We start from the raw sequence: 12,118 nt of genomic DNA, 5'->3' as shown, positions 1-12,118 counted from the left end.
TTCTTCAATAGTACGTTAATATCATCTTTAAATCTTTGAAAAGGCTCTATTGGCTTTTCACTAACCTATTTAGCGATTCTACTCCATGCAAGAGCAAACAAGACATCCAGTGGCTAGATCACATACTGTTAGTTAAAACATTAACTTTTAATTGGTTTATGATTGCAAATAGAACATCAATCTGAAGAAATAAAAACTTTACAGTTTAAAAATAAGTAGATGTAAATATGCCCTCCAACATAAAACTAAGTAAAGGTTAAGATTTAACTTCTTTACTAAAAAAAAAAAAAGAAAATCATTATTATACTGCTGTCAGTAACAAAAAACTGGGAAACCCTTATTATGAAAAACTACCACCTTCAAAATAAAAAAAAAAAAAATCTTTTCACAACATACATATTGAAAGATTTAGAATTTTATGATGGTACACAGTTTGGATATTAACCTTTAATAATGAAGCTGCAAGTTTCAAATGGATGATACCTTCCAAAGTACTGGTGGCTTTTTCTTTAAGAAAACTCAACAGAGACCACCAAAAAAAGCATCTGTTTAGATGATGTCACTTTTCTGTTGGGGCATTTTGTTGCAAGTTTCTATGACTTCAGAGCAATGAAAAGGTCTATATATAAATGCACCAAGTACATAGAAACAGTCAAAGTGGTCCTGAGATGTACTCTTAACTTTGTTTCATTTATTCCTATCCATTTCTCACCACCATATCCTGAAAAATTATTATGGTCACAGTTTGCTGCCTTGGTGTTGATAAGGAATTTTTTTCTTAACAGAATATTTTTATTGTAGAAGTATCAGTTTGCACAAATCATTCCAGCAGAAGGACAAATGTTGATGAATTTCTCATTTTGTAAGCATGTTTAAAAAACAAACAAACAAACAAAAAATCAAAGCCTTTTGTAGAAGTCAAAATGATTGAAGGCAGACTTGCTGTTTCAAATCAAAACTGAGCTTCCATTTATTCTCATAAATTAGACAACGTGCTAAGTACACCTCTAAGTAGTTTCTTGAGCAAACTGAAGATGCCATCATTATCCTTGGACTGCCATATTATGAGGGACTATTCAGTAGACTTATCTAGCAGAGACTATTCCCCCCCAGTTGTTTGTTTTCCAGTATCTCAGACTAGGTCTTTACACATACAGTCCCATCAAGCTTTGCTACCTGATCTTATATAGACTCTCTTAGAAAAGCAAACTTGCAAAGTTAAGTTAAGAAACTGTCACAAGATGCAATGTTCAAAAGTAACTAACTCATATTGGGGAAGTCTCAAATCTTAGAGACAGATTGAGTTAAATAGCAATTCCTAGTAGAAGTGATATAATAGTAGGATCCAACATGAATTTGAAGAAGTCCTTTTGAAAATAAATCTAAGATTGAATTTCTGAAGAATCAGGTCACCTCCAGTTCTACACTTCAGGTCCTACTTTAGAACCTGCAAAGAGCACTGTTGACCCAATCTTTCAGTAGCATTGGAGACCTTCAGACACTGGTGATTACATATACACACATATTCTGTCAATTATTTATGGAAATACATACTGTAATATACTTGCTGTAACAAACCATACATATGAATGCCCTCAACTTAGTCCTGCTTTCTAAATTCTATAAATCTTAAGAGTGATTTCACATTGCATTATTGTTGCTTAGTGGCCTCTGAACTCAAAATTCAGTGGCATTGACTTTTTTAACCAGCATTTAAGCTGACTTCAGTATTAAATGCGCCAAACTTCTCTTATGCAGAGTAGGAAAAGAAAGTAAGTAACAATTGGTCAAAATAAGTATGTAGAAGAGGAAAAAAACTCATCTTCATAAATGTGCTACAAGAAAACACTTTGTAAATCTGTCAGACTAAGAAAGGGTTTTAGGAGAAATGACTTCAGCAGACATAAATGGTGTTTACAAGTATTGGCTAATCCCACTTAACAGCTGATAGGAGTCAGTTGGGATGAGAGGAAAGGACTGACAAGATGTCATCTGTTTGCAAAATGAGGAAAAAGCCTTCCAGGACACGGAAGGACCAGCTCAGAGTTCAGATTTCACAAAGAAATATAGAATGTATATGGAGGACCTAAGAAAGCAACATTTTTCTTATGAAAAAGATTCCCAGCATTTTATTACAAGTCCTTCCTTTATGTAACATAGGGATAATGGTAGAATGCCAAACTGACAGCTCTCTGTGAGAAATCATTTAACCAATACTGCCATCAAGTGTTCTCTACATGTATTAGCTATGTATATCTCTGTTACTGCATCTTGGTTACACAGGTGAGTATGTGGACCGAAGGCTGTATCAACTGTTTTTCCATACCAACATATTTCAGCTGAAGCTATCATTATCACTGTACAAGTAATCCACTTGTAGTTTGAATGCTTTTGAAGAGGTTAGACAACTTCAGGCATAAATCCAGAAGTCTGGAGATGTCAGGAAGCAGCAATAGCCACCGAATGAGCAAATTAGGGTATTTCCTTTAGGGCCAGATGGAGCAGGTCGAGTATGATGCTCACAAAAAGGCTTGTCACATTTTAAGTATCGGTCTGCGCCAGCATGGGGACTGCACTGTAATCCAAATTTTTGCTCAGAGATTAAAATGAGCAAACACAGGACCAACTTACACATTGAGAGAAGATCGGTCATTGGGGAAACACTTACACATCATGAGTTTACCACTGCAACTCATTCTTCTCCCTGGCACTGAAGCTACTTGCTACACATCTTCTGACTTTATTTGGTATATATCTTCTGACCTTAGGCCACATGCAGATTTTGGCACATAGATCCAAGTGAGGAAGGTTGCCCACCCACTTTCTCACTACCAGGTATTCAGACCTCGTGTATGAGAAAACCATTCCCCTTTTGCTACACAAGAAATAACCACACTCTAAGGAGGACAGCAGGGTACAAAAGTGTTAATGCATTAGCAGCACACAACGTATGACCCAACAGGGAGACTGACAAAGCTTTAGGAAGATTCTTCAAACAACTCAGCCAATAAATATTGAGTAATGTAGAAATGTTCACATGGATGGGCAGGACAGGATACGCCTCTCCTGAATTTTCTTTCAAGGACAATTAGTTGGAGACCACAAATACGTATTGCTTTCTGATTACAGAAGTCTCTTATATTGGTCATTACAAGCATCTTCTGTGGCTTATTTAACATGCATAAAGAATTCTCTAATTACAAAATTCTTTTGTAAACTGTTATAGAGCAAACTAGGACAGCCAGCTCTCTAACTATTCTGGAATCTTCCTTTCTTGCGAAGGAGCAGGATCACTGGGATAGCATTGCTCAAGGCACTCACGGCAACATGAGACAAAAAAAGCAGATGTGAAAGACAACTTAAAAAAAAAGCTAGGAGACACAAAACAGCAGAAAGGACAGTTTGTCATGCAGAGTCATAACCTAAAATATTGTTAATTATATTGGCTTAGTCTGACAAACTTAATAAAGGAAAGTCTGATGTGAAAATGCTATTCTGTCAAGGAAGACTCAAGATGGGGTGAAAGCCAATTTTACAGTTTAAACACATGGTCACACTCCTCACATGAATTTGACTCATAGCCTTGCATAACAGGGTAAGTTTCTTTTATGCTTGTTGGAAAAAAGAAAACATTTCAGCCAGTGACCCACACCATAGACTACTACTGCTATAATTTAAAAGCAAGTTTCCAGTTACTAGGAAAAAATATTTTCAAGTTCTTGAGAAGAATATGTGAAAATACTGCTAGATCTGTGCTTTTCCTCAAATAAACGCATCTCAGCTCCAGGCCACAAACAGAACTGCTGTAAATTGATTTACAGCAGCCAAAATTCCTTGGTGAAAGGAAACAGTGGTGGGGGGCTCCCCATAGGAGGAGATAATTTCATGTTGTTCATTTTTATGGAACTGCTGCTTTAGATTTCTAAGACAGGTGATGTCACAGATCATTTTTAGAGCCCATCAGCATAATTTCTTACTTAATTCAATAGGAAGGCACTAGTTGTCATGTCACAATCTGATTCTCTAACCATCAGGGAACCAAAAAAAGCATGTCTGATGGGGAAAAAAGGATTATTTCTAAAATTACATGCCATACAGGCACTGCCTTGTAAACAAGCTAAAAATTCTGCTTATAGGACTATTTAGGAAGTGGTTTTGCACAACACAAAGAACAAACACTTGAAAACAACCACAGAAAGAAAACTAATTATATTGACGTAATCGGCCTTCATACTCATATTGTTAAATGTAACATACTACTCACCTGCAATTGTATGTGCATACAGTCTGCTGCCAAAAGTAAAAACATGTAATTCATACAGCTTGGCAATTTTTTCCAGGAATTCCTTACAATGAGGACGCAAACGAGTATGCAACATAGGCTCACCTCGACCTAACTGGAAATGAAATATTCCCTAAAAGAAAAAGCATATTTCATATTATCAAAGTACCAAACAAAAATGCCAACATTCCAGAAGTGCCCTCTTCCATCACTTCCACCACTTTTATTCGGTCTGACTAGGCTAAAGCAAGTTTCGGCCACAGAGATTATGTGGATGAATAAAATCCAAACCGCATTTTTGCTCTGGGCCAGGCAGTCCAACACTAAGTTTTTCAAATGCAGGAAGCTGCACTGTTGAAAAGCTTACAGCCAAGGTACCTTTAATTCAAATCTTCACTTACAGCAAACCAATCTGAAGAAAGCAACTTGAGAAATTTCTCAGAAAGTTCAGGATCTCACTGGAGTCAGTACTACTCAGTGAACTTCACGCAGATTAGTTTCAGTACATATTGAGTTCAGAGAGACTTTGTTGGATGAAAAAATATGTCTATGGAAACATACCATCAGATAGCAAACCAGGAAGGAAGTTTGCAGATAAAGATCCCAGTTAAAAATCTCAAGATATTTTAAAAAAGGTTTTTCTTCAAATCATGCATTTATACAGATGAAGACATAGCCTTTCAAATACACAAGGTTTTTTAACCTTTAAGCTGAATATTCACTGTTCCCTTTCCTCTCAATTGCAAAGTACATTTACAGCTTGTTTTTTGCCAGCAGGTGCGAACACATGCTGAACCCACTGGACATGAGAGAACCGCAAGAGGAAAGAAAGAGGAACGAAGCAACTGCAGTTTGCATGACACTGGAGTCTGAATTTGCATCCTCCCGTACAAGACACTGTAGACACATTCCAACTTAGAAACTTTAAAACAAGAAGCACGTTGGACCTTCTTGTTTTAAAGTTTCCAAGTTGGAAATATTACAAGCCAATAGTCCCTATCCGTTTAATGACAAGTGTTTCATGAAGACATTAAACAGCAACACCCAAACTCCTCCCCCCAAATTAAACTGAAGAAAAAAAATCACTAGACATATTCATGGAATGACAGACATAGTAACACACAGACTTCAAACAGTAATTCACTATATCTGCCTCAGACCTAGAGGGGAAAAAAGTCTCATTACTGAGTACTCAGCTTGTGAATTGTAGAGGAACGAAAACAGAGATTAGAAATAGCTACCTGAAACTTCTCGCTTAAAGTGACTGGAGTGGAAAAGTGCAGGAAAGCAGAAATGTAAGAAAGAAAACTGTCAATTTAAATGTAGATAAAAAAGGAACATATTTCAGAAGACTTGTTTCTCATTTTCTGTTGTTCTTCAACTACAATTTTACCTAACCACAGAATGTTTTCTTAAGGAATGATCCTTTAAATATTGTTAGAAATATTCCTGTTGTTACTTTGGCTTGAAAGTTAACATATCTACCTTATTAGACATTTGTTGACAGTGCTGTTCTGTAGTATGGATCAATGTCTGGTCCAAATCTACCATGAGCACCAGTTTTCGATTTCGATGTAGTCGCTGTTGATCTTCTCTTCCTAGCTGCTCAGCTTGCTGTAACAAAATATTCACAACTAAGCTTAGCTTAGAAGAAACAAATTAGGTTTATTGCCTTTTGTGTATTGTAAACTTGAGAAGTTCTGCTACAAACTACCTGCATAAGAAATGATGCTTCAACATAACTGTAGTGATGCTAGCTTTGTCAGCAATTTTTCTACAGAAAAAAAATATTCCTAAAGTCTACTCTTGGATCTTTGTGACACTAGTAACTCTTAAAATTGATAAACTCAACACAACAACTTCCAAATTTAAGAAGTAACCAACCACTGAATTGATTTAAGGCCAAGAGTCTTGAGAGGAAATAGCAGTAGCTTTGGGGTACACAAAGGACAAGTTCATCAGTAGGTCTGAAAACTTTGGCTGCTGCATTCAGCAGTTTTGTATCAATTAGGTACAATATGGCTGACAACACTAGACTGAGTATAAAACTGAAGGTGCTAATGACAGTTCTATGATTATATCTGTCAATCTGAACTTAAAGAATATATGCCTTCAGACATAAATAGTTAGATTATATAGTCCTACGTGGGCACCGATATCAAAGACCTTATACTCCAGTAAATATGAGTTGAAGTTTACTCCTCTTGTACATATTTACAAGCTTTCAAAGAACTACATTAAGCTCTGTGTTCACTTTAACCACTTCTGATAGCAAACTGCAGTATTACCCACAAGACAGCTACACTTAAAAGCAAAGTTAAGTGGAGCATTATGAAGAAGCAGGAGTCAAGTGCAAATTGCCCTTTGAAACGCTCCTCTATGATGAGGACACTTCTAGCTGCTTTGTCTTCACATTTCTTCTCATTGGTGTTCTCTGAAGAATTACCAAAAAAAACCCAAACCCAAAAAAGAGCCAGCAGCAATATAAAAAGGATCAAGTTGCTAAGGAAGATAAATAGAATGTTTATCTTCAAATTAAACATGCTTTTTCCTCTAAAGAAACTGAGGGATGAACAAACATATTTTGATAACTCAGCTGAATGGAATATTTGAAAAATAATGAAATAAATTTAACATCCAGGTAAGCTGCAAACAAACTAGCTTTACTATATCTAGTAGGACCAATTTCAAGGTGAAGGGTGAAGCGGGTTTCAAAGACTTTGCAAGCTTTGAACACATTTCAGCTAGTGGAAATGAAACTTTCCAGAAACTGCTTATTCTTAGAGACAAAAAACATTAAAGTACTAAGTTTTCAGACTGCTGTCATAGAAGTGCCATCTCTTCAGCGCACAGCTCAAAAAACCACTGTAAAACCTAATAACAATCAATCTGCATTAGGGTAAACGCACAAAACCCCTGGGCTACTGATGTTCAACACCAAATTCCTCTTCAAAGGGAAGCCAAACTTTCTGTATGAAGTACATACAACATTGAAGAAACTCCTATAATTAAGCTTCTCAACTGTGGAGCTACAGTGAAAGGTATGAATAAAGAAAGCATGATGGTACTTACCTCAGAGCTGACTTTCAGTTCTGGGACACTGTGAACCATAGACACAGTTGCTGTGGATAATGGCACATTCTGCTTTCCATTCTTGCTTCGTATCCTAATCACGCAGGGAAAGGAAGCATCAAGAGAGTAGTAGTTTAGTGAAAAGTTGAACACGCTAAAATCTGTAGTATCAACCTAGTCACCACCAAAAAACTATGATTAAAAAGATCTATTTTGACTAATATACTCATTCAAATTCTTGTTAATGTAAGTTACTGAACAAAATGGATAGAGATCAAAACAGCTCACCATAAAAACCTTGCAAAGTCACTGTAATTAGTTATACTTCCATATAATTATTTCATGAAAAAATGACACTAAGATGAAAGAGACATCTATGTATTGATTGGCATTAGAAAAGTTATAAACTAAGTATAACTACCAAACCATTCAAATTTAAAACTATTCCTTTCCTTTTTTTTGCAGTCACTCAGCATGCAATTATCTACTTTTCTCCAAGCCAAACTATGAAATAAATTTAAGCAAAGGATAGGCAAAGTTACTCTTTATGTACAGCATGCTTCTCCCTTCAGCACAAACAGAATGAGGTACCATATGCGTGTGCCTGTATTTATTTTATTTATGTGTATATTATACACACATACAGGCTTGTATACATATCCGTATGATATATAGATGCATGTATATACAGATAGATGTTAATACATACAGAATACATATCATCCTCATTTATATATATATATAAAGAGAGAGACTGCATGTGTACATACGAGTATGAAATTCCTTGAAAACTGACCAAGTAACCCCACATAGCGTCAGTATCGCTAGCTTCCAGCTTACACACATCAATTGTTGGGAACTCTGATAATCTAGTTTTAAAGACATTATTTATGGTTCACCAGCATTAAAAATACTACCGTAAAAATTTTGTCCTATGTGACACACACACATCTTTTAATTCTCCCAAGTACCTGTCCTACCAAGGACAAAATTTGCTATCAGATCTACAGTCAGAGTTAAACTTCACCCAGTTTTCACTTCCTGACAAGCAAGCTTCTGAGAAAAAAATAAAAAAAAAAAGTTATGAGCTATGTTGAGGCAGACACAATCACAGACAGATATGCTTTTACTGTACCACAGTATTTGGAAGCACTGATACCCAGAAACAAAAGACAGATATTTAATTTGGTCCAAAGCTTACATTCACATTTTCGCATCTTACATCCTTTGCTTCAGAGTTCAGAACACCTCTTATATATAACACTGAACAGTATTTTAAATGAGCCTTTCAAAAAGATGAACTGTTTTCAGACCATTTGTTGAATGAGCATAAGAACTGTTTAACAGGAAGGATGCACCACTAACACCCAACAAGCTGGCAGCGAACTGGCTGTACTCGCTTTTCTTCAAGCAAGGAAAGCATTGATGCTTTTGAATTGCCTTCTGATGTAGGCTCAGCAGACCTAACACATTCTTCCAGATGTATAAGCCATTTTGTAGAAAATGAAGGAATTATCTGAAGGAGTATTAATTGAGAAAACCTCATACCCTGAATTTATCTAGAATTTAATGAAATAATAGCAGTATAGCAATATTTAGACGTGACCGTATTCAAACCTCAAAAAGTATTCATTCAGGGCAAGCAAAGCCATATTCACTATTATGCTAACTTTTTGTTAGGTTTGTTGTTTTGCCAAATAATACTTGTTTACAAAATATTAACAGTCAACTTTTCATTAAAAGTTATATCCAACCATTACCTGGGCTGCCTATTGCATAACATTTTAAATATTCAGTCCACTTGTGCTGGTTTATGGGATAATGCTCACAAAATAATTCTTAATGAGTATGAATTAAAATGAAACCAAAGTATTTCCTTCCAACTGAAATGAGCATGCAACATTCATTTCTAAAATCAAGGCTACTATACAGTCCATTTTGGAAAACAGCTGTTGAATTAGTAATTTGATATGCATAAGAAACATTCTCTTTACCAACCGTATTAGCAATGAGACAGAGCAAAAGAGAAATCTTTTGCATTTGCTTTCTTTTTGGCCTAAGGCTTAAATTCCTTTAGTTCTATGGCAGAATATTTCACAAAAAAAATTGAAAACAGTTCTGAAGCCTTAAATTGAAAGCACTGGAAACAAGCTAGCTCCCATTCAGACACAGTACAAATGAAGCAAGGTCACATGAATGAGACTGGTATTACCTCACAGCTGTTTATACCTGCACAGATAAAATTCTCAGGTTTATTAAGTCACTGTTGACACACCTTACAACTGTCAACCTCAGTTATGAGTACATAAAAAGCAAAGTAGTATACACTGCGATGAGAATTTATGTCTGTATGCATGCTCTTTACATTTCCTATTTAAGGTAGTAAGCTACCTTACATTTATCTCCGCAGAAACAGAGCATGCACAGTTATTAAGTCATAAATTTGTAACGTGAACTGTAACTCAAGAACCCACATAGCATCTTATTCACCCATATTCCTAGTTATGAATCCCTGTAATGGCTAAAAGGAAATATAGTTGTAAACAATGCACCTGTGACTAGAGTGACAGATAAGGAGAAAGAGGGCACATATTTGAAAATTTCAGGGTGACAAAACAAGTGCCTTGTGTAAATAGCAAAAGTAAATTAAGACACTTTTCAACAGCGGCACAGATCCTGCCTATTTCCTCTTCATGTGTTGGTTTTATCCACAAGGAATACCAATTCCTGCCTACAAGCTGCAATTTTTCAGTAAAGAAATATACTTAAATGATTACAACTATTAATAATGTGATCAAGAATTAATATATGCAGACCACTAAACTTTAAGCAACAATTTCATGAGCCAATCTCAATACCTTTTTTTTTAAAAAGCAAACGTGAAATTCAGCTTTATGCTGAAATTTAACTTTTAGAGGAAGCTCCCTCTCAACTTTCCTTATAGGACCTTTTCAAGTGGACCTACTTAAGTTAGGCAGTATGAATACTGTTCTCCTTCCCTACTAGTATCTAAAACTTCAGTTACCCTTATAGGTATGATTCACAACTACTAAGACTCAAAATGGAGAAGCAAAGAAGTAAATGAGAGAAGGAAGAGATTGGATCCCTAAACACAAGCAAGGAGAAGTTGGAAAAAAAAAAAAAAAAAAAAAAAAGAGTTGAGAATACTTACTGAGTCAAGTCCTGGCCACATTCTGCACACAAGCCCTTCATAACAACAGGATGGCTGCATCCTTCCAGTCTCACCAAGACACCCCTGAAAAAGATGTAGTCATTTCATTTATTGTAGGTTGATTTCGGACACTTAGATTAATGACTGCAGATTGAAAGAGTTCAAAAAATAATTTCTGATTATGATTTGAGTGCCAGCTCCTTAAGATATATGCTTTTGCCCGAACAGGGAAAAAGACACCAAGTATTCAAATTATTCAATTTCACACCTTTAAAAGTCACCAAAACATACATTAATGTCAGTTTCTAAGCTTAGTTTAGCAAAGAAGTTCAGTGTATTAACATAACAAGCATTGTTTGTCCAGAAACGGTTTACATTCAATCAGATACAACTCTCCATTAATATGCTAAAGACCTACACAGCAATAAAAATCAAATATGGAAACTTTAGTACCATAGAATCATTTAGGCTGGAAAAGACCTTTAAGATCATCCAGTCCAACCATTAACCCAGCACTGCCAAGTTCACCACTAAACCATGTCCTCGAGCACCACGTCTACCCGTCTTTTAAATACCTCCAGGGATGGAGACTCAACCACTTCCCTGGGCAGTTCCAATGCTTGATTACCCTTTCAATGAAGAAATTTTTCCTAATATCCAATCCCTGGTGCAACTTGAGGCCATTTTCTCTCATCCTATCACTCGTTACTAGGGAGAAGAGACCGACCCCCACCTCACTACAGCCTCCTTTCAGGTAGTTGGAGAGAGCAATAAGGTCTCCCCTCAGCCTCCTCTTCTCCAGACTAAACAACCCCAGCTCCCTCAGCTGCTCCTCATAAGACTTGTGCTCCAGACCCTTCACCAGCTTCGTTGCCCTCCTCTGGACACGCTCCAGCACCTCCATGTCCTTCTTGTAGTGAGGGGCCCAAAACTGAACACAGCATTTGAGGTGTGGCCTCATCAGCGCCGAGTACAGGGGTACAAGTTCTATACTGCTTTCATCTGAGTTTATTATTTTCTTGTGTCATGGCAGAAACATATATTGTTTCAGTCTTCTCACAGAAATATTTTAATTTTTGATCCTCAAGCCTTGGATTGCCACATTTTAAAATAAAGACATGCAAAAGGATATTTTATTCTTGCTTCCAAACAATGGCTAAAACAAACCAGAAATTAGAGCTTGAAATGCAGAAGTGTGACATTTACTATTCCAAACTGCTTAGAAGGCAAAGTCTGCTTCTCAGTTGAGTGATCCAACTAAAGTACTCCTTTGTTCAAATTCAGTTCTCAAAATTTAGGGTCTTGAAAATATCGTCATTTATTTTCTCTCAAATACTTGAATGAGAGACTTCTCCCATTTTCTTCAATACAGTTGAAGGAGTTGATCTTTCAGACTAAGCTTTTTTTTTTTTTTTAAAAAAACCAAACCTCTAATAAGTAGATATAGTTCAACTACTACAAAACTTCCGCAACTCTGTGACCATGCAGCGTCTCTCAAATATTATAGAAAAATAAAAAGTGTCAAGCAGCTAAAAAAACCAAAATCCAAGCTCTTTCATAAGCTGGTTGTAGTGTTTTCTCTTTGGCTTCAA

General features: G+C 36.2%; 1 protein-coding gene across 5 annotated transcripts in view; it reads right to left on the bottom strand.

The window, feature by feature from the left end:
• Window positions 1-12,118, bottom strand: part of CTDP1 (CTD phosphatase subunit 1) — a 121,483-nt gene that overhangs the window by 93,841 nt on the left and 15,524 nt on the right. For all 5 annotated transcript variants that reach the window (XM_082322832.1, XM_082322833.1, XM_082322834.1 and 2 more), the window contains exons 2-5: window positions 10,527-10,610; window positions 7,355-7,448; window positions 5,768-5,896; window positions 4,265-4,415 (exon numbers count right to left, since the gene is read on the bottom strand). In XM_082322832.1, the coding sequence (XP_082178958.1) occupies window positions 4,265-4,415; window positions 5,768-5,896; window positions 7,355-7,448; window positions 10,527-10,610 (458 nt within the window). The remainder of the gene's footprint in view (window positions 1-4,264; window positions 4,416-5,767; window positions 5,897-7,354; window positions 7,449-10,526; window positions 10,611-12,118) is intronic.

Source organism: Platalea leucorodia, assembly GCF_965183815.1.
Source record: "Platalea leucorodia genome assembly, chromosome: 1".
Taxonomy (NCBI): Eukaryota; Metazoa; Chordata; class Aves; order Pelecaniformes; family Threskiornithidae; genus Platalea; species Platalea leucorodia.
This window is presented reverse-complemented; position numbering and strand designations above follow the sequence as displayed.